This window comes from Trichoderma camerunense (genome assembly GCF_050948025.1).
Source record: "Trichoderma camerunense strain CBS 138272 chromosome Unknown V8C40scaffold_2, whole genome shotgun sequence".
NCBI lineage: Eukaryota > Fungi > Ascomycota > Sordariomycetes > Hypocreales > Hypocreaceae > Trichoderma > Trichoderma camerunense.
This window is the reverse complement of record NW_028145368.1, coordinates 187,900-210,249: the sequence shown is the minus strand read 5'-3', so window position 1 is coordinate 210,249 and position 22,350 is coordinate 187,900. Positions and strand designations below refer to the sequence as shown.

Below are 22,350 nucleotides of genomic sequence, written 5' to 3'. Positions count from 1 at the left end.
GTGCGCGTGAATGGTGGCTCGCTGAACAGCTGCCGATCCGCAGTAGTGCGTGTAATGTGAAACACTGCTTGGTGTCTAGCTCAATTTAGTATATTAATGAGAAGCTATGCTCAGCTAGCAGCAGTATGGAGTTCTCTGCTGTGAAGGGCGTGGAGTATATGCATGTGTATATTATATCTCGGCTGAGCAAATATGGCAATACAAAATATCTTGGAGGTCAATTAAACAGCGTGATTAGCCTGAGGGCTTGTATGGCATGTATACAGTGACTTATTCATCGAAGCACTGTCTGTTTATTCATTTAACGTGGGCTCATACAGTGCGTGCTTTCAACTCTTATTATCTATTATCGCTGCCCCACTGTCCAGGGTCGCGATAATGACATCCACGTCGTCTCTTTATCGCTGGCCATGACAGGAGCTTGCAGCTCCCCGTTTCGCCAACTTCGCATCCCATGGAGGCGTCACCACTGACACGACAGCCTCAGCCAGAGGTCTTTGTTCCCAAGATCATCGAGCTCTACTCGGTCCTGTTCAAGGTTTGCCCACAACTGCCTGTTCCCTTGGTTGCAAGAACAATCTAGCTAAATCGGCCACCAAGGTATTAGCATCCGGCTCTCGCTTCTTCTCTCCCATTGGCATGCGCCCGAGCTGATCGATGACGACGTACTAGGAGGAGGACGATGGCGACAAATCAGAGGGCTTCTGGAGGGAGTTCTTCCTGTTGCGACCCGACCGACCGACGCTGAGGAAGATCCTAAACGACATCCACCCGGCCGATTTACTGCTCCTGGAGGGGCGGACGAGAGAGCTCTTTAGCCAGGCCATCGCCGCGGTTAAAAATGGCAAAGGCTCGGCCCCCTTATATGCTCTTGATGTGCGCAGTGCTACGGAAATCCATTGAGTTGCTTGTTTTTGGCTTGGACATCTTTCATGGCTGACATCTTGACGCAGACCTTGAGCGTCTTTCTCGCCTGCGTATTGACCAAGAAGCACTCGCACCCGAGCTCCGACATCATCACTATACTGGCCGGACTAGATCACGTTGATACTGTGTTTACAGATTTCGTGAGCACGCTTGATGGGATTATTCGCAATGGGGCAAACTGTGTGTCCACCTGTCAACATCTGCTGGTTGCTGTACGAGTAAGCTGACAGATGGAACGATGCTAGTGGAGCTGAGCCACAAGGCTATCGAGGTGCTACTAGCCGTCTCAGCGGGCGCATATCAGACGACGCTTCTTACGTACATGATACAGAGGGACCTCTTCCCTTCCATTATGAAGGTAATGCTGCGGTGACGATGGACCAACAGTAGGATGCTTATTAACCATTGGTTCATGTGTTAGTTTATTCAATCCTCGGAACAGCCTGAGCAAGGACTAGAGCCATTTACCCTGTTAGGAATACTCGCCAACTATAACAAGTTTGAGTTCCAAAACCCATATCAGCTACGGTTGAACGATTTCGTGAATGAGGCCGTCATTCAGAAAGTCGTCCGCTGCATTGGAGATGCATGCCATGCGTTGCGAAATGATTACATTGACATTCAGGAGGACCTACCGGAAGGCTGGACATTGAGCAGCACTCTAAGCATGTTTGGACTTGGAGCCATCACGCCCGGTCCAAAGCTTGAAAAGAAGCCCGTGTACGATGCTGCAACGCAAAAGCAGCTGTTTACGAAGTTGTAAGTGACTATCAAATCCTATGAGATGCGGCGTCGACGGATATAGACTAATATACTGCAGACCTGGCCAAAATGCGGCCGTTTTGCTAGCAACATATGATTTCTCTCATGCGAACAAGTTGTTTTGCTTTCATCTCGTAACCTTGCCTAGTGAAAAAGGAAAGGAGCGTCCAATGGCCAACTATCTGTCACTCACCTCCTATCTTCTGCAGCACTCTCACCTGTCGTCTCGAGCAACATATTATGCGCATCTCAATCTGATGGTGTTTCGTCTGCTGATTGAGGACCCGGCCATCTGCAAAAAGATTTGTAGTGACGAGTCCAAGACGTCTGTGAGGCTCTGTCGACAACGGCAGCCATTCCTGCCCCTGGTCAAGGGGGAGCGAGTTCTTGCAGCATGCGTTCTTGATACTATGCTGGATGGTATTAACCATAACCTAAAACGGCGGTTGGACGTAAGCCTCTATGTTCTCTGCCTAGGCATCATGCTCCGAATCATCTCCTATCTCTCGCGGTCCCGAACAAGACTGAGTTATCACTGGTCGGAATTCTTCCGGTCTTTGCTGTCGCTCATCCGATTCCTCAACACGTATGCTTCGGACCTGAAGGATTTACAGCACATCGACACAGTTCTCGACCACGTCGTGAATCTGGTGGCATTGTCGCTGTCTGCTGGCGAGGCCTTTTTGCCAACTCCAGCAGCATACGACGACCTCTTTTACAAAGTGTTTGAATCGGGCGAAGTGCTTGCGGCCTTTAAGGAGAGCTACCAGCTAGGAAACCGCAAAAGCAACTCCATCGACACGCTGATCAACGTTAGCGCACACTACAAGCAGATGCTCACAGAAAGAGGCAACTCGGAGAAGAAGCTGCCTAGCAACCTGACGACGCAACAAGTCGCCGAGGTGATTAAGCAGGGCTACGAGACGCTCAGTATTCAGGCGAAGGAGGGACTGGATGGGTGGGAGAGATACCGGGAGGCGGACGAGAAGATTTTGCTCAAGAAGCTGGCGAGGACGGCGGTGAGCGATGTGATGGGCATGGTGGAGCGGCAAAACTAACGTATTTAATATACTGGGATCATCTTTTACTTTTCTCGGCTTCTTGTTCTTCTCCTTTTCTGCTATTTTTCTGTATTTGTGTTACTTTTTTTTAATCAACCCGGCGTCTTCGATTCGTTTTCGATTCATTTTTGATTCGTCTTTGAGGGGACTATTGGCAGGCCTATAGAGTGAGTCGTGAAAAGGAAGGAAAGGCTACTCAAGACACAGCAAGTAGCCTATATGAATTTCTCATCAAGGCCGTATAAGAAGACACGGGGTAAAGGTCAAGCTTCTTACGCGCATTAGCAGCATATTCCATCCGTCAAGTTAGCTCTTGTCATGCGTAATATCAAAAACAACAACAGGGCGCTTTATATATTACAGACCCTCACTCACCGGCGTATTGTGGATAAACCTTGCAAAAGTACTCTCCGTTACCATCAATTTATAGATATCATGAGTCATCCTGCTTAGTCGAAATGGCAAAAGTAAAAAAAGATTCTGTTTCCATCTCCATCAGCTGATACCCACATCTCGCCGCGTATACACGGCAGAGGAGAGGCATGTAAGCTCAAGCGGCCCCCTTTCCCCGTAAACGTGATCATTCCATTACTCAACAGCGAATATACATAAAAAACGCCGACCGCCAAACCCAAAAACACATCACATGCACCCCTGCCAGGGAGAATCCCACAGTGAATCATGAATCATCATCAGCCACCGATATCGCCTTCGGAGCAAACAACGTTATGACGGGCTTCTTCCTCCGTTTGCCAACTAAGAAATACGCAAAAGCTTCTGTAATCATAATATCTCCGTATTTTTTCTTGGGGGGAGTAAGACCCGCAAATTCATGTAAAGTTGTTTGTTTGGGCGCCCGCTAAGCCCCATACAGTTATTGCGCTGTAGCTCCCGATGCAGCTAGTTGTCCCCGGAAGAGCAACAGCGAACGTGGGTTATGTATTTTTTCTTCGTCTTGGACTTCCTCTTCCGTTGGAGGATTCTCAAGAATACCCAGCTGTAATCAATATTTACGTTTCTATCATAAAGATATAAAAAGACTCCATCCCATAACATCTCCTCTCTGAAATAAAAGACCTCGTATGTTTTTCATCTCTCAGCTCAGCCGCCACGCCGCATCTCTCGGCTCGATTTCCAGTCCTCTCCACATCCAAAAGATCCTAGTCCACAAGTCCGCCATAGGGCGCGCGAGCCGAAAACTTGTCAAAAACTTACTCAATACTACATACATAATCACACATTTATAACAGGGCGCGCAGATGACAACCAAACGACATGTGAGATCCAATATTTTTTTTCTACATGGCTCCACACCCCGTTCGATAGATATATATGGACGGTGCCCACACACCGCTGGTGTCGTCACTTTGAGACGAGCTGAGGGAATGGTCTTTTTGTGATTAGTCTGCTGTCTATTCTACTCTACTGCGGGTGCAGCTTTCTTTTCCTTCTTTCAAACCTCTTATCTTCTTTCTTCTCTTCTATTCACTTTCATTTTTAATTCCTTTTTTTTTTTTTTTTTTATTACTTTCACGAAATCGGAAGGGAGAGGGAAGCTCATACCATGGACCGGATACTCTTACTGCACGACGCCCTTTGCGGCAACTCGACGACGATACACCCAACTTGGCCTCGCTGATGGCAACGCCATATCGATATGACAGTAGTATAACGATGTCGACGTCTTACACAACGCCTTCAACAATCATGACATATGTTACGAACCACTGCCGAAACTTGCACCATCCAAGTCACTGAGTAACGAAAGTCCAACCAACAACTGCGTCTTCGCTCAATGCGGAAAATCTCTCCGACTTATACTTTGGGCTTTACAACTCAACAAAGACGTCACATATTTCAAAGACAATGCATCATATGAACAGGTATTTATTCGTTTAATTCCCATCCCCTTTGGAGCCTTACTTCCAGCCCCCATGGTATCTTGTAGTATAATAGAAAGACGAGCTAATTGTTTACAGGAAAAATTCGTGCCACGACATCAAGGATATGTTCGCATGCGCAGCGTTACATGATCGTCATCAGGGCTCACTCGGTCGCCCACTCCAGCTCTGCATTCCGCAAGTTTCGTACCGTCTAACGGAGAGGCAACTTGTATGCATTAAAAAAAGAAAAGAAAAAAAGAGATCGCCCTTTAACCGCACTGTTCTTTAAAAGAAGTGGTTGAGGAGACGTCTCCAGGCGGGCAAGGCAGCGAGTGCCTCACGATCGGCGCGGATCTGATCCCAGTCGAACTCACGGAGGCCGGTGTCGACATCAATGTTCTTGGTTCTCAGGAGAGGCTCACGCTTCCAGACCCAAGCGAAGATCCAGAAGCCCAGGACGACGGGAGCAGCGAGGAACTGCTTGAAGAAGCCCTCCGCAGTACCCATACCCTTGACATCGGGGCCAGCAATGATGGCAGTGTAGAACTAAAGGCAGGCAGGTCAGCAAAATGTTTCTAGGGAGAGAAGAGGTAACAAGGGTTCATTCTTACCTGGGCCATGAGGACAATGACGCAGAGGAAAAGGCCGAGCCAAGAGCCGTAGACACCACCGACAGCCTTGAAGGGAATCTCATCCAGGCTGTGTCCGTGGTACTTCCAGGCCTTGCGGAATCGGATGTGAGCAACGCAGACGGAGCCCCAGGTGAAGAGAGCGGCCAGACCAGAGATGGCAAGAAGCCAGTCAAAGACAACGGGGCCGGTAGCGTCCAAGCTGACGTAGGCGATGAAGCCGAACAGGATGAGGGCAATGACGGAAGGCAGGGGACGGCCAGACTTGTCAATGTAGGTGAAGAGCTTGGGAGCATAGCCCTGCTGAGCGAGAGCAGTCAAGGTTCGGGATCCACCGTAAACACCAGAAACACCGATGGACAGGACGGACACGAGAATGACGAGGTTCATGAAGTGGTCGAAGCCCTTGAGGCCAGCATACTTGCCGACAAGCACAAAGGGAGAGGCCTTGGAATCGGAGTAGGCGGCAGAAGAGAGCAGAGCGGGATCATCGCTGTCGATCAGGACTCCGACGAAGAAGAGACCGAGGATGTAGAAGACGGTGATACGCCAGAAGACCTGCTTGATAGCACCGGGCATGTTCTTGGTGGGGTTGTCAGACTCAGCAGCGGCGAGACCAACCAACTCAGTACCGGAGAAGGAGAAGGCGGCAGTGACGAAGACGGAGCAGAAGCCCTTGAAGCCGTTCTTGAACGCGCCGGGGTTGTACCAGTAACGAGCACCCCAGTATTCGTCGTAGCGACCGCTGCTGGGGCCGCCACCGCAGACGAGGACAAGAGCAATGATCATGAAGATGACGGTGGCCGCGAGCTTGAAGCAAGATGCCCAAAACTCCTCTTCGGCGTAACCCAGAGCACCAAACAGGTTGATGATGATGATGGCGACGAGGAAGATGGTGATCCATACGGCAGTCGAGATATTGGCATTCCAATACGAAATCGTAATACCACAGACGGTCAACTCAAGCGGAAGAACGGCAGCCCACTGAAGAACATAGTTCCAGCCCATGGCGAAACCCCAGGCAGGATCGATGAAACGAGCAGAGTATGTGTAGAAAGAACCAGAGACGGGATACATGATGGCGAGTTCACCGAGAGCATACACGACGTTGAACATCATGATACCGATGATGAGGAAATCAATGAAGAGAGAACCAGGGCCCTACATTTTTCGATCGCGTTAGCAAGACTGAACACGCTCGAGTCAACACGAAACGGAAGCGGTAAAAAGAACTTACACCTCTGCTGAGAGCACCACCCGAACCGACGAAGAAACCGGCACCAATGGAACCACCAATGGCAATCATGTGCAGATGGCGAGCCTTCATGGGACGCTCGAGCTCCACCATGCCTTTGCCATAGTGCTTCTTCTTGAAGGAGTCGGCATTGAGACCGTTGCGGGTGAACCAGTTGGGGTCGCGCTCGAGGCCCTCCTTGGTGTTGACCACGGTGCTGGCCTGGTAGTCGACGACATTGTCGCCCTTCTCCGTGGGAGTGACGACGCCGGATTCCTTAGACATGATGGATGTGTCTCTCTGTGTCTTTGTCTAAGCGTGAGACAGTTAGACTTGAGGATGAAGAAGAGAAAAGAGAAGAAAAAGAGGCAGAAGGTGGAGGGACAATCGGCCTTATTAAATGAAGACGGTCGACCCTTTGGAAACAGGGATACCGATTGAGAGGGCGGTGTCGACTAGGAGGGCCGGCAAGGACAATTTATGCATGGAAGCCTTCACAGGAACCAAAAGGCCCAAAAGGACGTTGCACCGGAGGCTGTCTGGGGTGGAGGGGGCGATTTTGGGGAGGCTTGCCTTGGTGTGAGGCTAATGAAGTTCGAGACTTTTAGCTTCGCAGCTCTTTTTTCGCGGGTGCCGGGGGGTGTGAGGCGAGAGAAGTGGGAATTTTGGGATCAGATGGAGATGGAGGGAAGAGGAGGGGGGGAAGCGAAGGATGCGGAAGAAAAGAGCCAAGTTCTGAACCGAGGCGGGAACGTACCTTGACTTGCAAATCAGATGCAAATGATTTGAGTCTTTTTGGTTTGGGGGGTGGGAAGCAGTGGGAGGCACAGCGCAGTGCAGCACATGCAAGCCAAGAGGCAGAGCAGAGACAAAAAGGCCCTTGAATCGGGTGGTGAGGTCCTGATCAGGCTACGGGTTGCATGGGTGGGAAAAGAGAGAATTGAGAGGATGAGAAGAGGATGGAGGAGTTGCACGAGGACTGTTAAGGCTGGAGGTACCGGTACATGGGTTGCTGCAGTGCTGTTGCTCGGATAATACAGCGCTCTCTCTCACCTGAACGCAGCTCAGCTCGATCACGACAACACGACACCTCGCCAAATACGACATTGAGAGCAATCCATCCCTACTGTACCTGCTACAAGCACACAACATGCATCTGCATGCTGGTAACCCTCCTGGGCCTGGTACGAGCACGGTACTCCGTACACTCCCAAGCGATCAACTTGATGACTTTGGTGACACGGCGTTGCCAGTCCCAGGTACGAGCGCTACACCATCCAGTATGGCGCATATCTCCAAAACGCTCCAAATCCCCGGCCCTCCAACGCTTTCTTGTCTGCTCGACGGGGCTACTTACTTCAATTGCTTAACTCTGCTCCGGTCCCGTCCCCACACAGGCCTTGCGATAACCCATTACGCGCGTGCTGGATCCTGGTCCTGGTCCAAGGGAGGGCCCCTCACCCCCCCTTGCTTCCCCAATCCCAGACCCAGACCCAGAGCATCAATGGCTGCATTGAGCATCTGGTGGTGCAGATCTTGGCGGCCCTTTGGTTTCTTTGGTTTTGCCCGAAACAACTGGCCACTTGTGGTGCTTTGTGCTTGTACTCGTAGTAGTACTGCCTGCAGTGCTGTGCCGTGGGCGATGCTTGCTAAGTTCATATTGCTTGCTGCAGGCTCGCACAGACAAGGCAGCCCCGGTGGTGTAGTAAAGAGAGACAAAACGAGACAAGCCAAGACAAGACAAAGAAAAAAGCCGAACCCATCCATGCCCTCCGGTGAGCGATATTGCTTGCTGCCTGTGCAATCCTTGAAGGTTGGATTCTGCGAGAGCCATGGATGTTTATCATCGTCCCCGCATCTGCTCTATCGCTGATGGCAGCCATTCGGATTATCAAATCGTTTCGCTGCCGCTATCAGTGGATGCCGCGTGATGCCTCCAGCGAACCAGACACTGGCCCACTGCCCCTACGGGGAAGTTGGGGGTTGCTTGGGCTGCTGGCGTTTTAGTGGGTTCTGCTCGCGGATTACAGGGGACGACAGGCAGAGTGCGTGGAGATACTAGCGCAACGGGGCAGGTGGCGCAAGGGAAATCGAAAAGCAAGCCTCCCATTGGCTGGTACGACTGCGTACCTCGTAACATGCAAAAGGTACATTGGATACTGCACATGGACTGTTGCAGCGAGCGACGGCTGGTGATGCACCGAACGATACAGTTCTGTTCCATTAGCATTGATGGACATGGACCTGCACGTCCGGCCTCATGGCGAGCAAGGAAGCACACGGTAGCGCTGATCACTGCTACGCCAGGTCTAGATGCCTCGACCCTCAAGTCGGGATCGCTGGGACTGGCGCTGCTCTGCTCTTCACCAGTCGGAATACATGGACGAATCGAGGTGGCATCGGTCCTTCGCTGCATCCAAGGGATCTCGCTCCAAAGGACCCAGCAGGGGAGGGAGCCTTGCCTTGCCTTGGTACTCGTGTCAGCGCCATTACACCGCTGGCACTCTGGGTACCTGTACTTGTTCCTGTACTCAACTCGTACTCTCTTCTCGTCTTGGTGCGGGCACTTGGAAGCATGCAGTCGAGCAAGGGACTGGATTCCTGGTACCTGCCCGCCTCGCCTCGCCAAAGTGTTTGGCATCCCCAGCTAAAAGTACTAGCGACGATCTACTGGACAGGCTTCAAGGTTCTGCTTGTTCAACGATCCGTATTGCATCATCGCATCGTGTTCGTTGTACTGTGACGTTTGATGGCAAGTGTTTTACAGACAAGATGACTTGAGAAGCTACATACATGAACCGTTTGTAATTTCAACTGAACTGCTACATAGCAGCCAGACCTGCTCAGGCTTGCCTGACTGGCCATCTCCATCCCACGATGAACCCTTACTCGTGTCAGGCCGACAATATTGGATGTGATTCAGCTCGCTCGGCCATCTGAAGCAGTCCGTCGCACTCACAAACGCTCGCAATCTGCCCAGACATCACCAGACTTGACTCCGCAATGGTTCCATTTCCCTCTTGCTTGGCCTCCGTCTTGCTGCACTCCCTCTCGCACCTCCTTTGCACGCCACATGGCCCAAGTTTCGCCTCGATCATGCCGGCTGCTTGCCTCCGGTAGCTCTTCTAGCCTCACCAACGAACGACGAGACAATTTGACAATGATTGATCCACATCATCCCTATCAGCTCGTTGAACGGCTGAGCCGACACATGGCCCAAGCTGAGCTGCCTCGCGGCATCTCCTCACGCCCAACACACCGGCCACACACCGGTTGGCATCATTCCGAAGGTCTCGTCCAACTCCGAAGTTACTGGTCTCTCCGAAGTTACTGTCTTCTATAGCCTCGTTTTCCAACAACGCCAAGAACAGATATCCCCCGCCACTAGGCCTCCACCACCACGATAGCACGACAGCCTGTGGTTGGTGGCTGCATCCCCGCGCAGCCGGTTTATCTCTTCAAGCTTAGCACTAAAGGCACTTGCGCTTCGTCCATTGGATCTGATGCCTCCCGGTGGCGACGTGCGTCTTCCATGAAGCATTCTAGCAAGCTTCTGCCCTGCTGACCTGCCCTTCCTGGCCCAAAGCTGTCCTCTTGGCCCGAGGCGCCGGCGGGTCGCATCTACCGCACACATCACTTCTGGTATCATCCCCGATTGTCCAATTTCACAAGCCGCGGGGGCGAACACGAGTCGTGAGCCAACAGATGGCCACTGGCTGCGAGGACAAGAAAAGCGGTCATTTTAACTTGCAGTCCATCTACCCCAAACACAGCAAGCGCCGCTTTTACCTCTCTAAATGACACACAGCAGAAAGAGAGGCAAGCTTCACCATCTCCAGGCATTACACAATGCTTCATGTAAGCGGCCGAATACGCTGCTGGTCCCAGCGTTTCCAGGGGTTGTTGTCATCATTGAGACTATCACTACTGCTACTGCTTGTAGGACTCCGTACGTCTGCAGCACTCGGCCACCTTGATACCCTGGTCATGGTTGCTGGAAATGTCACCGCGTGCAGGTTCCCTTGTGTTCCTGGCCACACCAATACCGCACAGACGGTGTAGAGCTACGACTACCTAATCCCACGGCTCCTTGCATGATCAACACCAAGCGCCAGAGACGCGAAGCCAGCCACGACGCTACTCTCAGGGACCTCCTCAGCCTCAACAGGGCTATTGGGAACACAATGACCATCTCGCCTCCCCCGTGACAAGATGAGAACGGCCTAGCACAACCACTAATACCGCCCAGGGCTGTCTGTATCCAAGTCAGGTCCCTAGAATTACAGATACGGCACAGAGTGTGCAAGTAGTTCTATTCGTAGTATCGATTGCTAGTGGCATGATGTGCTTGTCTAGCCCACCCCGGGTCTGCGAACTGGGCTATCTGACTAGTATATCGCCAGGTAGGTCGTGATAACATGGCCATTATCTCCTAGCCCATCCCAGCTGAATTTGAATTACGCTTCGTCTGCCATTCTCTTGACAAGTGCCATCTTAGATGGGCAACGCTTGAACCTTGAATGCCTTTAGCGCACCCTGACTAGCCCGTGGCGCTATGCTTGTGCTTGATTGTGCCTCGTTCGGCTAATCTCTTCCCCTCCTGTGTGATAGCCGAGGGCAATTATGCATCCTCGACACCAGAAAGCTGGCCGCCACAAGACCGTATCTCAACACTAGAATGCGACATTTTCTTTCTAGAAGCCGCTCACTCAGCTCGATGGCGCTCACAAGCGTGACTTTTCTGGCCACCAACTCGTCGGCTCGTACTTTGCACTGTCAGCCCGGTTTGCGAACCCAGCGGCACTGATTGGCTGGCGTGGTGATGGCCTCTACCTTCTACTCGTACGCCTGTGCCATATTTGGAGCGGATGAACTAGTTTGCCCTTGTTGCTAGCGCCGCCTTTTGTCTCCTCACCAGATATCAATCTAACTGTGCGTTTGCCCGTTTATAGAGACCAGACACGAAACCTGGCGGTACACACGGACCACGAACAGCTCATAGACCACGACTAGCAGCAGTACGGGGTATCGCTAGCACGAAAGAAAAAGAGTCACAGCTTGATGATAAGCACATGCCAGGTGGAGAGGAGAAGAATCTCGGCACCGCAGCAGCATCGACGCACGTGCGCTCTATCCATTTGCAATGACACGGTCCCTCCCCCATCGCCATCTGCCCACGCGTCTCGTCTCGTCTCGATTTTGTCCCTCTCGACGGTTGCATAATCAGAGAGGCCCTGATGCTACACCAACACGATTCGACTACTGGAACGTTGGCGTAGATCGCATGTGCGGTGCCCCTACACTCCCTACTTAACCTACTGGCCTAGTCAGCAACCCGCCCGCAGGAACAGCCTTCTTTTGGTGTCAAGGTGGCTGCAGCAGTGCCTTGTCTACCCAGCTAGCCCATCTGTCTGCCGCTCTATCCAAGGCTTCTCTTGTCACCCCGCAAACCGCCCAAATTCTCCGTACGGCAAGGCGGCGCGGAGGGCGCATCTTAAAATGGCCCGTATGTACTTGTAAACGACGAGTGAGACGGCTTCTTTGTTCTAGAATCGCTGGAAGCGCTAGATTGGCACATCTAGCACAGGGTCCCAAAGATAGAGAGCTGAGACAAGACAAGACGTTGGTGAGATGCTTTGACACCACCACGCATCACTAACACGAGACGACCACGAGGTAGTAGTCCTACTACTACTGGTATTACTTACTCGTACGGCACCGCGGAATACTACCTCGAGTCTACTGCTACTATGGAGTCAGTCTCTGTACATACGACCAAATACCACCTTGGCAGTAAGTATTCGCATCTCCAGCTAGCACCCAGCAATGGCCCTTGCAATCTCATGCCACCTCTCCTACACGCTATTGGGGATGTCGGGTGCCAATTGTAATGCCTGCTTCAACTTGTTGCTCCGGCCATGGTTAGCCACATACGGCTAGGTCAAGCTGCCTTGGTGCTGCAGATGAGCGAATGACACTGTTCCCAGGGATCGGCGACGCCGTTTCCTCCACTAGGATGCGATTTGGTATGCATGGAATACCGATAACTAGAGCGAAAAGAGACCGAGCTGATAAGCACCTGCTGGTGTGTCCTCAGCTAGCGGTAGTACAAGTATGGAACGATTTCACATTGGCATCTGACGCGGAGCTGCCGCGCCTTGTCTCAGCTCGATAAGGCTAGGCCAGGCCAGAAGTATGTCTAAAAACAAGATGATGGCCATAATCTTTTAGCAAAACGGGAAAGGCAAAAGCCGGCCGCGATTCAACACATCGTTCCCGCGCCTGAGAATGCGATTACTACTACGAGTACATGCTACCTGTCACTCCATATCTCTCCAGACATGGTTCATCGTGGTGCCTTTTTCCGTTTTGGGGGATCCGCCGCGCCGAGACCGAAGATTGGGCAAGGGCAGCAATGACACGTTGATTGTTGGTCATCTCTTTACCAAGAATAAACCGTGGCACGAGTCAGTGTCAATTAACGTTCGTCAATCTTCCCATGCTGCGGCTCCGCTTTCATGTCGAGGCTTTGGGCGCCTAAGTGTCTAAGGGTGCAAGAGTGGGAAAGCTGAAAGGACATGGCACGTTTGGTGCTCCAGATGTGGACTTATCAAACTCCGTATGGATCGTTTTCACTGAGAATAGCTCCACCAGCATCCATCGCTTGACAGCTTTGAGAGGAGAAAACCCCTCAAGAGATTCGAGACTGATCAAGCCTCTTGAGATAGCCGGCGAGTTTCGAGCTGTCAGGACCTTGACACCCGCCTTTGATATTCCGGGGCAAATCGTGCATTGCGTAATGGGCATCGGGTTGCAATGGGAGATTTTGCCAAGAGGCCGGGAGGCCCCCCTCGAGACACGACCGTTGGCGACGACAATCTTGCCCTTCTCTGTAACCCAAATCCCACGGTATAATGAAACCGTATCCACGCCGAATGGCCTACTTTGATTCAAGCTTATTTCGCAACGGCTTGGACGCAATTCGACTGCGCAAGCTTACAACTACCGGGACTGGACTCTCCAACTTTTTGCTTTCGCCAAGCTGAAACTCTCTTGAACAGGCCTCGACCGCATATCTCTCGATAGCGTCCTTCCCCCTCACGAAACTAATAAGCAAGCCAGGAGAACCGGCATTGAGCATTCTCAGGTGATGCGGAAGCCATTTGTCAAGATGAGCAAGCTCGTGATGGAATCACTCTGGTTCTCTGGGCTCACCCTCCTACCCCTCCTCTTGGTGGAGTTTCAATTACGTACAAAATGCGGCCTCCTTCAACGATGGCGAGATCCTGGAATCTGGTCTCTCCAGTTTTCGGCCCCATCGACTAGAAATACTCCAAGATGAGAAGCAGATGAAAGGTCCGTGATGTCAAGCAGAATCCGGGGCCCCAGGTTTTCGGTGGATGAAGCTGTGGCAAGCCCATCGTGGGCCCGTGGTGCTATGTGGAAACCTGCAACGAGATCATCACCACCCAAGATCTGAACTTTGTTTTCTCATCCGGATTCTTGGTTTGTTCTGCTTCGGACAAGGCTTGAACTCAATTAACGAGAGGACTTGGAGTTTCTTGGGGAACGTACTTCGTACTTCTTCTGGTTGCATTCTAGGCTCGGCAATTCGCGGCTGAAGCCAACCCTACCTTGTGTGTGTGCTTAGCATGCATCCGTGCAGAACGCGCAATTTGCTCCCGCTGCGCCATCATCTGCGCTCTGCATGAAGGTTGGTATCTTTTGATTGGATTACCGGTGAGGCTTGTTCCTTTATTCCGACCCCCAGTCATTTTGATGAAGTGTTTTTTTGCGTGTTTGATTGCAGATTTCCCCTGTTTTTGTCCTGGTGCCGTGGCGTTATTGCCACTGACTCAAAGAGTCCAAGCCAGTTTTCGCCGCTGACCTTGCTTTGTGCTACGGTGGCTTCAAGCCACGAACTGGGGGATAAAAATACAAAAAACGAGCGGCAGTTGTGGGAATGCGACGAGTAATTTCATTGATGCATGCGGTTGTCCGAGTCGTCCGGCGAATAGCAAAATGCGCAGAGTAAACGTGTAGTTGTCTCCCAACACCGTGCCATGCAAGAACGGACGTTTTCAGCCGGGAGAGCAAACGCGCAAAGTTTAGTAAAACCGTAACCATGGTAATTCAACGGAACTTGTAGGATCAGCGAATTGACTCTAGGAGGATTTGTTCCAAACCTTCTAGCTTCATTTTTTGACTTTTTTCCTTACCCCGGAGTCTTATCTTGGGGGAGGCAACTTTGCGCGGGTAACTGGATGGCGCTGCGCTTGTGAGAGGAGAGCCCGAATTGTTTGCTCTAGATTACGCCAGATTGCCTATTGAGGGAATATGTGCGTGAAGTGGCTTGAAAGCCATAAAGCGAATTTCCAGGGAAAATTGAATGGCGTTTTCGCTTCTCGTCGGGGCATGACTCTCGTTTTGAGATTGTGTTCCGCGCTGGGGGTGGCGAAAGGAAAGGATTCCGCGTATCCCACATTTTTTTCGATCGAGATGAGTGTTTTGGGGGAGACTCTGCTTATTGGTTTGAGTTGATTTGGTCGTAGAAAGTTGTCCAGGCGTAATTTGCCTTGTGGTACCCGGCACAGGTGGTTGATTTGAATGGAAGATTGGGTGAGAGATGCTTGATTGTTGTGGAACTGCACTTTGATGGATACTACTTACGCAGTTACCCTGTAAGAGAACATCGAAGTTGTTTATTGGGAAATTATTATCATTGAATCTATTAATCTCTGGGAGCTGTATCGAGGAATAGATGTAGTAGATGTAGTATATTATCTAGATGTCTGTGAGCATTTTGCTAGACAAGATATTCCCCAGGTCTGTAGAGCCATCAAATTGAATGTTCGGGATCAAATTGTCTTCATTTTCCCACATGGTCCTCTCATATCTCTCTCGAATACCACTCTCCTGCAGGATCATCGATATTTGGTAGTGTAGCCTCAGGAGATCAGGATCTGGCATCACAACTGCCGGGTCTGATTGTGTCATAGTGATCGTATTCGATAAATCTCGAGCCACGGAATAAACAGCGCCGAGATCATGGACATGGTATTTGTGTTCCTAAATTACAGTAGAGATTTAGTAACAATCCTCTGCGTAACATCAGAGATATAGGCAGTACCGTATTCGTAGGTTCAGCGGCAATACGATGTGCGGCAAATTCCATATGAGCCTCTGACCTTAGAGTTATCGCATTTTCGGGTCCGATTTTTCCTATTACGAAGGGAAAGTAGCGGTAAATTGTCTTCCAAATCTGGGCCTTGGTTTCAGCCTTTCTACTAGTCAGCATACGAGGAGCAAATTGGGGTAAGGACACCCAACCTCCTGGGTAGAATTCGAGTTAAGCTTGCTTAAAGCAAAGGGAACGATGTGTGCACATTCAGTTGTGCAAGACCAGAGACCTTCACGGTTTTGTGGCGGTATACTCATGAAATGAAGTCGTTCGATTATGCCGGTGAGAACACAGCGGTGACCGTCTCTTGTCAAGCATGCTTGTTTGACGGCAGTGTGGTTGCTCCTTAGCTCTAGTTGACTTCGACTTTCCTCTGCAGTTAAGCCAGGGATCACGATGGGGGACGGCGTAAGTGATTTGGGTTGTTTGCCGCCAGCTATTAGCACTGCATTTTTATATTAGCACGAAATAGGAGGTGGGAAATTTGATTGTATATTACTTACTGCTCTTTAATAATGAGTCGACGAGGAAATCGCGGAGCTGCCTTAATGCTGGTTTTTTGCTGAACTGTTTGATCTCTTGCATCAATAGTGTTTTTGCCTCTTCGCACAAGTATTTGAGGAAGGCTCGTAACACCTCAGGGGTGTCATCTTGGCTCTGACCAGGCGAGTTCGAATAGTCATTCAGGATATTGTCCACGTCTGACTGTAGGGCGTTCCATTGGGCGGGATTTATACCGGATATTGGTAAGAACTGATTGGAGGAGCTTGAGCCTGGGTATTGGGTCAATATGTGTTTGGCTAATGGATCTTCGAATTCTTGGGCAAACATGGGTAGATCAAGTACATCTAGTAGACGTAGGTAGATCTAGTAGATTGAACAAAGCTAGATCAGTCGAGACAGATACTGTGGACAGAGAAACTGGCGTTTGCAAGGATCTTGCATAGCCTCTGGGTTGGATTTTCACCAAATGTATTGAAAAACTGCTGCTGAGAAATAAACTCTGGTGGCACGTGGGATTGACCTCAGCCCTAATCTGAGGGTTACTTTTATCATCACGGCTCGAATAGCAATCAGATATGAGATTTGGTGAATTACATGCAGTACTAGTCCCAGGAACCATCATTCTGAGTAGTATGCTGACCGAACATCTTCTTATTCTGAGCTAATGTCATGATAGTATGGTGAGCTTTGACTCCGAATACCAAATCATGAATGACGTAGCCTTGTAATTACTCAGATCTACCTAGAACTTACACAAATTGACTCATGTAAAAAGCTCAGCGCCACATTTTGGAATATATTCTATACTGGTAACATGTCTACGACGAAGTCAAATATAAAACAAACTTCTCATTCACCCAACTGTTCTCGTCATGGCATCACATCGCAGGTCTTGTAACCAGTCCTCATTAAGTCCCATGCTATCTATATTATTAATTAAAATGCTGCAAGTATTGCCCCACTAACTCCAAGTATTATATCCATAGCTCTAGGTGTAAATGTTACGGCTTGCGCTTTTGATGTCGTTGATGTTGGCAGGGACCCCGTGGTTGTGGTGGTTAACGTCGGTGCCCCGTACGGCGTAATGGTAGCTGGAAAGTCCCCATCAGCGTCCGGAATTCGTGTCCCGTTCCCTATTTCCAAGATATTATCCGGGCCTGGGTTGGGATTCAGTGGCGCTACGGCGGCGAACATGTTATCGTAATCCACAGCCAAATACATGTATTGAAGGAAAGCAGCGCCGACTTGTAATTCGCTGCCTGGCCCATAGGTCAAGTCCGGCATGTATGGCACGATGGTAAACTCGCAGGTATCGTCTTTAAAAGGGATGAATAATTCGCTCCAAGGTACTGAAATCGTGGCGTTACCAAATACCAGGGAGACAGTGCGATTCTCGGATTGCGTTCTGGCACAATCAACGATACCCATAGAAGCATTGAAGCTCGGGATGAAAGTCGGAGTGATGTCAAGATCGGCATAAATTTGCTGTACTGTCTTATTGGGAAGGAAAGTGAAGATGTCAATCGTAGACAATACTGCTGTCGTTGAGTCGGCGAGGTTGTGTCTTGTAGTTGTTGGACCAGCTGTACTGTTGCCGCCACTCTCCACAACAACTGCTGCGATTGGCATGTTCACGTTGTTATTTGGTCCTGAAAGAGGAAATGCTTGGAGCGTCCCTTTGTACATTGCTTTGTTGACTCCACCGAAAAGCAACTGTCCCTGGTTATTTGGAGTCCCATAGCTCCAAAGGCTGAATGAGGGAGAGTTGATGAAGCCCTGGTCAACCATTAGGTATAAGAAGGGCGAGCCAGGCGAAATGCCCATTCTACTGTCTAAAAAATTCCCAAGATCAATTACTTTGGCCTCTAGTACCAGTATTGGAACACTCACATTCGCCTGGAGAGATATCGTTAAGCCACATGTGGACGCCCTCTACTCTCTGGCTGCCGACTGTCACGACATCCGCGTTGACGGGGCCTTCCGGGTCTGATTTCGAGGGCTGTATCGACTTCATGGTTGATGATGCTGCAGGGCAAAAGTAGCCCATGGTAACGCAATAGTCATCAGAGGCGCAATTATATTGTGCTGAGGTTGCATTTGACTGCGGAACACAATTCGTGGTGTTTGGCACGAGAAAAGCGATGAAACCCATTTGGAGATCTACTGCCAATCCTATCAGCTGTGGTGGCGTCCCGACACTCAATTTGACAACGGGTGTCAGGTCCTGCATAATAAAACGATACATGTCAGAATAGAAGACGGCCAAACCGAGTCACCATGTTAAACTCAACGTACGTAAAGCATGGTGTCTGCTTGAACGGTAGGAGATGGATTCCTTTTCTGCAGTTTCGCCTGAGAGACGGGGCGATAATCTACTGGAAGAGAAAAGACGGCCGGCATCTCTCGTTCTGTCAATTGTATTGAGAGGGCTGCGACCCCTCGAAAAGGCGACGCCAAAGTGGCCAAAGCCATCAGGAGTGAGAAGTGCATCTCGAAAAGGGTGAAACGGTGGTTCTCGGACTTGTCTTAGGGCATTTTCATCATGGTTATTCTGGCGAAGCAGGGAGAGTGTCAGAACCTGGACATTTGCACCTCTTACGGCACCTCTCAGTTTTTGTAGAGTTCCGTAGGAGTTGGCGAGGTTACTGTCGATTGTTGGTTGTTGGTTGTTGGTTGCATTTTACCGTCTACTTGCAATTTCGGAGAACGATGCAGGGGGGCTCATCCTGCCTGACGACTGCGCCACCAGAAGTGCACCGATTGGGGTATGGGTGTCAAAGGTAGACTCGCGCTGTTACATTTTTTTTTGTTAGTGTTTTTCTACAGTTTGCGGTTAGGAGAGAAATATTCATCTTGTTCGCACCCTTCTTCAACTTCAATGTGCTGGACATGTCAAACTGGTCCAGTTAGTACATATGTCATAGCCTAAGAGGCCCGCGAAGTGACAGTCTCATAGCTCAACACATCGCCAGAATGACAAACAGTAAGATAATATATACATATTAATGTGGATTTCGAAGGGGATTTATGTGAATTTAGTATGCGCGATGATGAGAACATGTTCAAATCACAGCCCTGCCTGACTCCAATAACCATGTAAACAGAGGAGTGTAAATTCGTTCGCCAATTATGGATACTAGTCGACGTTGCCTAGCGCAGGACGACCTTGGCTTGGATTCGGCGTTATCCCAACTGGTGCATGGTCATGACTCGAGCCATCCATTTAAAGTGACGCCACATCCCGGGCTATTTCAAAGTTGGATTTGCAATCAAATAGGCTTAAAATGGCGTGTCTTCTAGATCTCCCAAACGAATTATTCTTCGAGATAATCAAGGTCCTCGATATTGGCGACAAAATCAACCTAAGTTCAACATGCAGATTCTACAGAGCCCAATTATTGCCAGAGATTTTTAAAACAATACGATTAACTAATGACGAGACATCGGCAACATTTGCACGGACTGTCGTTGAGACTTATGGCCAGTACACAAAAACGATCGAATTTATATGCCAATGCGAACGAGATGATAGGGCAACGGCACCGTCTTTGCTACCGGCAGCTTGCGGGGTCTTGAAAGGTCACTTCACGCCACACCTACAAACTGTCAAAGTGAAGTTTGACTTTGACCTCGATAATGAAGACAATGAGGTCTATCAGGACTTCGACTTTCATGAAGATGCGAACTATACGCGCGAGAGGGAACTGTGGGAGAAATGGCGGGCGCTTATGAACGAGACTTGGGAGGCTCTTGTCGCCAATACTCTAATCACTGAGCTTATCCTTGATGGCTTTCCACCAAAGTGGACATCTACATATCGTACTGATGCGTTTCGCCAATTTCTTAATCAGCTTGAATCTGCAACATTCAACATCTTTGGCTTCGAAGATTATTCAGGAATCCGGACTAATACAATGATGGACTATTGTGAATTTCTCCGCAACTTGGATGCTTTATTTTTCCGCCATATGAGGGGACTTAAATATCTGCATATTCAGGCTTCGGATCCTCTTGGTTCCGCCGAATACGGCGGCAATACTTTTATCTCGCTTGCTTTAAAGCCAGGCGACCTCCCTCTTTTACAATCTCTCACGTTGGAAAACTGCTTCGTCTGCCCAGAGTTGATTTCGTTTATACAAAGTCATGCCCAGGTCATCAAATTTCTCGACATAGATGAGTGCTTCTGCTGGTCAGAAGTGCCTTGGGCTAAGTTCTTTGATGAGATATATGAAGCGAAGCCACGGCTTACTGAGTTACTTGCTGGGGGCAATAAGGCGCCATTTCCGTTCGATGAAATGCCTTATTGGGAAGAAGACGACGCTGTTCTACTTATGCGCCAGAAGTTAGAGGCAGATTCAACACTAAAGATCTTTAGGCAGATGTACATGGACTCTGATAATGGTATACTCTTTGTGGATCATGAGGAAACTGTGGAGCGGTTCAACCGTGGTGATGATCAGAGGGCATACGATCGTCTGATGGCACTAGTCAATGAGAATAGGCAAAGTCTGACCTAATATTGTCTGAATAACTATTTTATTATTCATTCATTTTTTAAAGTTCAAACGGATTACTCTTTTTGAGCATTTTTTTCTTATACTTATGCGGCCAGTCTATAAGCCTCCTGGACTGGGTTTTTGCAACACCGTCTCAGACGGCTGCCCGTTGGTCCCGTGCACTTTTAGATACCAACTGTGTGAGCCAACGGGTAGATTTACTTGTCCAGCCTAACAATAACATTCTCGCACTCTGCAACATATTCCCCTTTGTTCCTCTTGACCTCAATTGCCGCAATCGTCAACCACAATGCTCATGAGCGGTGCTTCGATCGTGAAGCAGGGCATTGTGCGCAACCTACGATCTGCTACGAAACAGCTACAACCATGTGGAGTCGACCTCACTTTACATCGCGTCTTGGCCTGGACTTCACCTGCCACAATCGACTTCGATAATTCACATCGACAGGCCGCCAATGCCTCCGAGCTACGTTTTAACAAAGATACCGAGACTATCAAACTACGCCAAGGGGCATATCTTGTCGAATTCAACGAGACTGTCTCTGTCCCATTAGATTATATGGGCCAGGTGTTTGTTCGGTTGTCACTGTGGCGGTCCGGCGCTACACTTACGGCGGGTGTTGTGGATGCCGGTTACGAAGGCGCTCTTGGCGCATTGCTCGATATAAAGAATCCAGCTGGCATCGTTCTTCACAAAGATGCCAAGCTAGGGCAGATCGTGATGCATCAGTTGGAAGACAAGGTTGCAGGTTATTGTGGTATTTATCAATTTTCGGGGAGCAGCCTGGGACGCGATGGACCTCGAAAAAGATGACCATACACTGCCTACATGTACCTACAGGTAGTTTCTACCAGGGAGTTCAGAATAAAATAAGAAGAAGATGGCTACTTTCGATAGCTCCTTGCTACAGATGAGAGATGGTGCCCCATAACATCCTGCACGACTTCATAAAGGTTAGACCTCCCTAGTAGAACACTCGGCATCCTCTCATCTGATAGCTTCTTCTTAGCTTTGCGAGCCGTTACTAATATACCTGGCCGAGCTGGCGAGCATGAGAATTTATTAGCAATACGCTGCAGCTCGGCCATGCAGATGGCTTCAGCGTGCCTCTCAACTTCAACATCGTTTACAGCTAGGGACGACACACCCGGCCCATCGAGCGGTGCAGCCTCGCGCACCTGCTATGCCCTAAGGATATCGCCCGGTAGTTAACTCTGAAAGAGGACACTATTCTGAATGTAACCTCGAAACTAGCGCCCAGCTGGCTTCCTGGTCTTGTCCTCGCCAAGGTGCCCTCTCTTTAGGTGCTGAGATAGGATGGCTTATAGAGCGGAAGTGGCAGTGTGAGCACGCGCGTCAGAAACGTGCATGGAAGTTAGATCGGAATTTGGATCGGAATGGGATCGGAATTTCGTGCGGAGACGGTACCAGTTTCCTAAGCATCCTTTTTCATCGCCTTACATTGCCGGTTAGGCTAATCCCCTGATACTAATGGTAAGTGTGTATAAATTAGTATATATAGATATAGTAGGTTCATATCTAATATACGTTTTTCTTAAATATCTCTAAAAGATAATTATCTATTTCATTGCTTCTTGCTCCCATTTCTACGCCTGCTATAATTGAAAAAATCGACAAGAGTCACAAGACT

At 49.6% G+C, this 22,350-nt stretch overlaps 7 protein-coding genes across 7 annotated transcripts; 5 read left to right on the top strand and 2 right to left on the bottom strand.

Moving 5' to 3' along the window:
* The first annotated feature begins 391 nt into the window (after window positions 1–391).
* Window positions 392–3,050, top strand: V8C40DRAFT_231937 (ARMH3 family protein). The gene is made up of 6 exons (XM_083213026.1): window positions 392–538; window positions 673–876; window positions 954–1,107; window positions 1,173–1,285; window positions 1,349–1,686; window positions 1,748–3,050. The coding sequence occupies exons 1-6, from the start codon at window positions 455–457 to the stop codon at window positions 2,745–2,747; spliced, it is 1,893 nt and encodes a 630-aa protein (XP_083077474.1). The 5' UTR covers window positions 392–454; the 3' UTR covers window positions 2,748–3,050.
* Window positions 3,051–4,618: 1,568 nt separating this feature from the next.
* On the bottom strand, window positions 4,619–7,207 carry V8C40DRAFT_231930 (amino acid permease/ SLC12A domain-containing protein). Its single transcript, XM_083213025.1, has 3 exons — window positions 6,500–7,207; window positions 5,245–6,423; window positions 4,619–5,179 (listed from the first exon to the last, which is right to left on the bottom strand). The coding sequence occupies exons 1-3, from the start codon at window positions 6,779–6,781 to the stop codon at window positions 4,919–4,921; spliced, it is 1,722 nt and encodes a 573-aa protein (XP_083077473.1). The 5' UTR covers window positions 6,782–7,207; the 3' UTR covers window positions 4,619–4,918.
* A 68-nt stretch (window positions 7,208–7,275) lies between these two features.
* V8C40DRAFT_89062 (uncharacterized protein) lies at window positions 7,276–8,501 on the top strand. The gene has a single exon (XM_083223569.1). The coding sequence runs from the start codon at window positions 7,647–7,649 to the stop codon at window positions 8,367–8,369; it is 723 nt and encodes a 240-aa protein (XP_083077472.1). The 5' UTR covers window positions 7,276–7,646; the 3' UTR covers window positions 8,370–8,501.
* A 409-nt stretch (window positions 8,502–8,910) lies between these two features.
* V8C40DRAFT_231924 (uncharacterized protein) lies at window positions 8,911–9,295 on the top strand. The gene has a single exon (XM_083213024.1). It carries the CDS (start codon window positions 9,072–9,074, stop codon window positions 9,237–9,239), a length of 168 nt encoding a protein of 55 aa, XP_083077471.1. The 5' UTR covers window positions 8,911–9,071; the 3' UTR covers window positions 9,240–9,295.
* A 7,661-nt stretch (window positions 9,296–16,956) lies between these two features.
* Window positions 16,957–19,249, bottom strand: V8C40DRAFT_231915 (aspartic peptidase domain-containing protein). Its single transcript, XM_083213023.1, has 4 exons — window positions 19,045–19,249; window positions 18,477–18,972; window positions 18,072–18,405; window positions 16,957–18,013 (listed from the first exon to the last, which is right to left on the bottom strand). Exons 2-4 carry the CDS (start codon window positions 18,669–18,671, stop codon window positions 17,118–17,120), a joined length of 1,425 nt encoding a protein of 474 aa, XP_083077470.1. The 5' UTR covers window positions 18,672–18,972; window positions 19,045–19,249; the 3' UTR covers window positions 16,957–17,117.
* A 194-nt stretch (window positions 19,250–19,443) lies between these two features.
* Window positions 19,444–20,843, top strand: V8C40DRAFT_88889 (uncharacterized protein). Its single transcript, XM_083223567.1, has one exon. The coding sequence runs from the start codon at window positions 19,466–19,468 to the stop codon at window positions 20,696–20,698; it is 1,233 nt and encodes a 410-aa protein (XP_083077469.1). The 5' UTR covers window positions 19,444–19,465; the 3' UTR covers window positions 20,699–20,843.
* Window positions 20,844–21,548, top strand: V8C40DRAFT_88890 (dUTPase-like protein). Its single transcript, XM_083223568.1, has one exon. It carries the CDS (start codon window positions 20,988–20,990, stop codon window positions 21,510–21,512), a length of 525 nt encoding a protein of 174 aa, XP_083077468.1. The 5' UTR covers window positions 20,844–20,987; the 3' UTR covers window positions 21,513–21,548.
* Window positions 21,549–22,350: the final 802 nt, after the last annotated feature.

Coding starts and splice junctions, on each gene's coding strand:
- V8C40DRAFT_231937 (XM_083213026.1), top strand. CDS start 455: ATGGAGGCGTCACCACTGACACGACAGCCTCAGCCAGAGGTCTTTGTT. Junction 539..672: donor TCTACTCGGTCCTGTTCAAG/GTTTGCCCACAA, acceptor ACGACGTACTAG/GAGGAGGACGATGGCGACAA. Junction 877..953: donor CCCCCTTATATGCTCTTGAT/GTGCGCAGTGCT, acceptor ATCTTGACGCAG/ACCTTGAGCGTCTTTCTCGC.
- V8C40DRAFT_231930 (XM_083213025.1), bottom strand. CDS start 6,781: ATGTCTAAGGAATCCGGCGTCGTCACTCCCACGGAGAAGGGCGACAAT. Junction 6,424..6,499: donor GTGGTGCTCTCAGCAGAGGT/GTAAGTTCTTTT, acceptor CGAAAAATGTAG/GGCCCTGGTTCTCTCTTCAT. Junction 5,180..5,244: donor TCATTGTCCTCATGGCCCAG/GTAAGAATGAAC, acceptor GCCTGCCTTTAG/TTCTACACTGCCATCATTGC.
- V8C40DRAFT_89062 (XM_083223569.1), top strand. CDS start 7,647: ATGCATCTGCATGCTGGTAACCCTCCTGGGCCTGGTACGAGCACGGTA.
- V8C40DRAFT_231924 (XM_083213024.1), top strand. CDS start 9,072: ATGCAGTCGAGCAAGGGACTGGATTCCTGGTACCTGCCCGCCTCGCCT.
- V8C40DRAFT_231915 (XM_083213023.1), bottom strand. CDS start 18,671: ATGCACTTCTCACTCCTGATGGCTTTGGCCACTTTGGCGTCGCCTTTT. Junction 18,406..18,476: donor AAGCAGACACCATGCTTTAC/GTACGTTGAGTT, acceptor TTTATTATGCAG/GACCTGACACCCGTTGTCAA. Junction 18,014..18,071: donor CGATATCTCTCCAGGCGAAT/GTGAGTGTTCCA, acceptor GGAATTTTTTAG/ACAGTAGAATGGGCATTTCG.
- V8C40DRAFT_88889 (XM_083223567.1), top strand. CDS start 19,466: ATGGCGTGTCTTCTAGATCTCCCAAACGAATTATTCTTCGAGATAATC.
- V8C40DRAFT_88890 (XM_083223568.1), top strand. CDS start 20,988: ATGCTCATGAGCGGTGCTTCGATCGTGAAGCAGGGCATTGTGCGCAAC.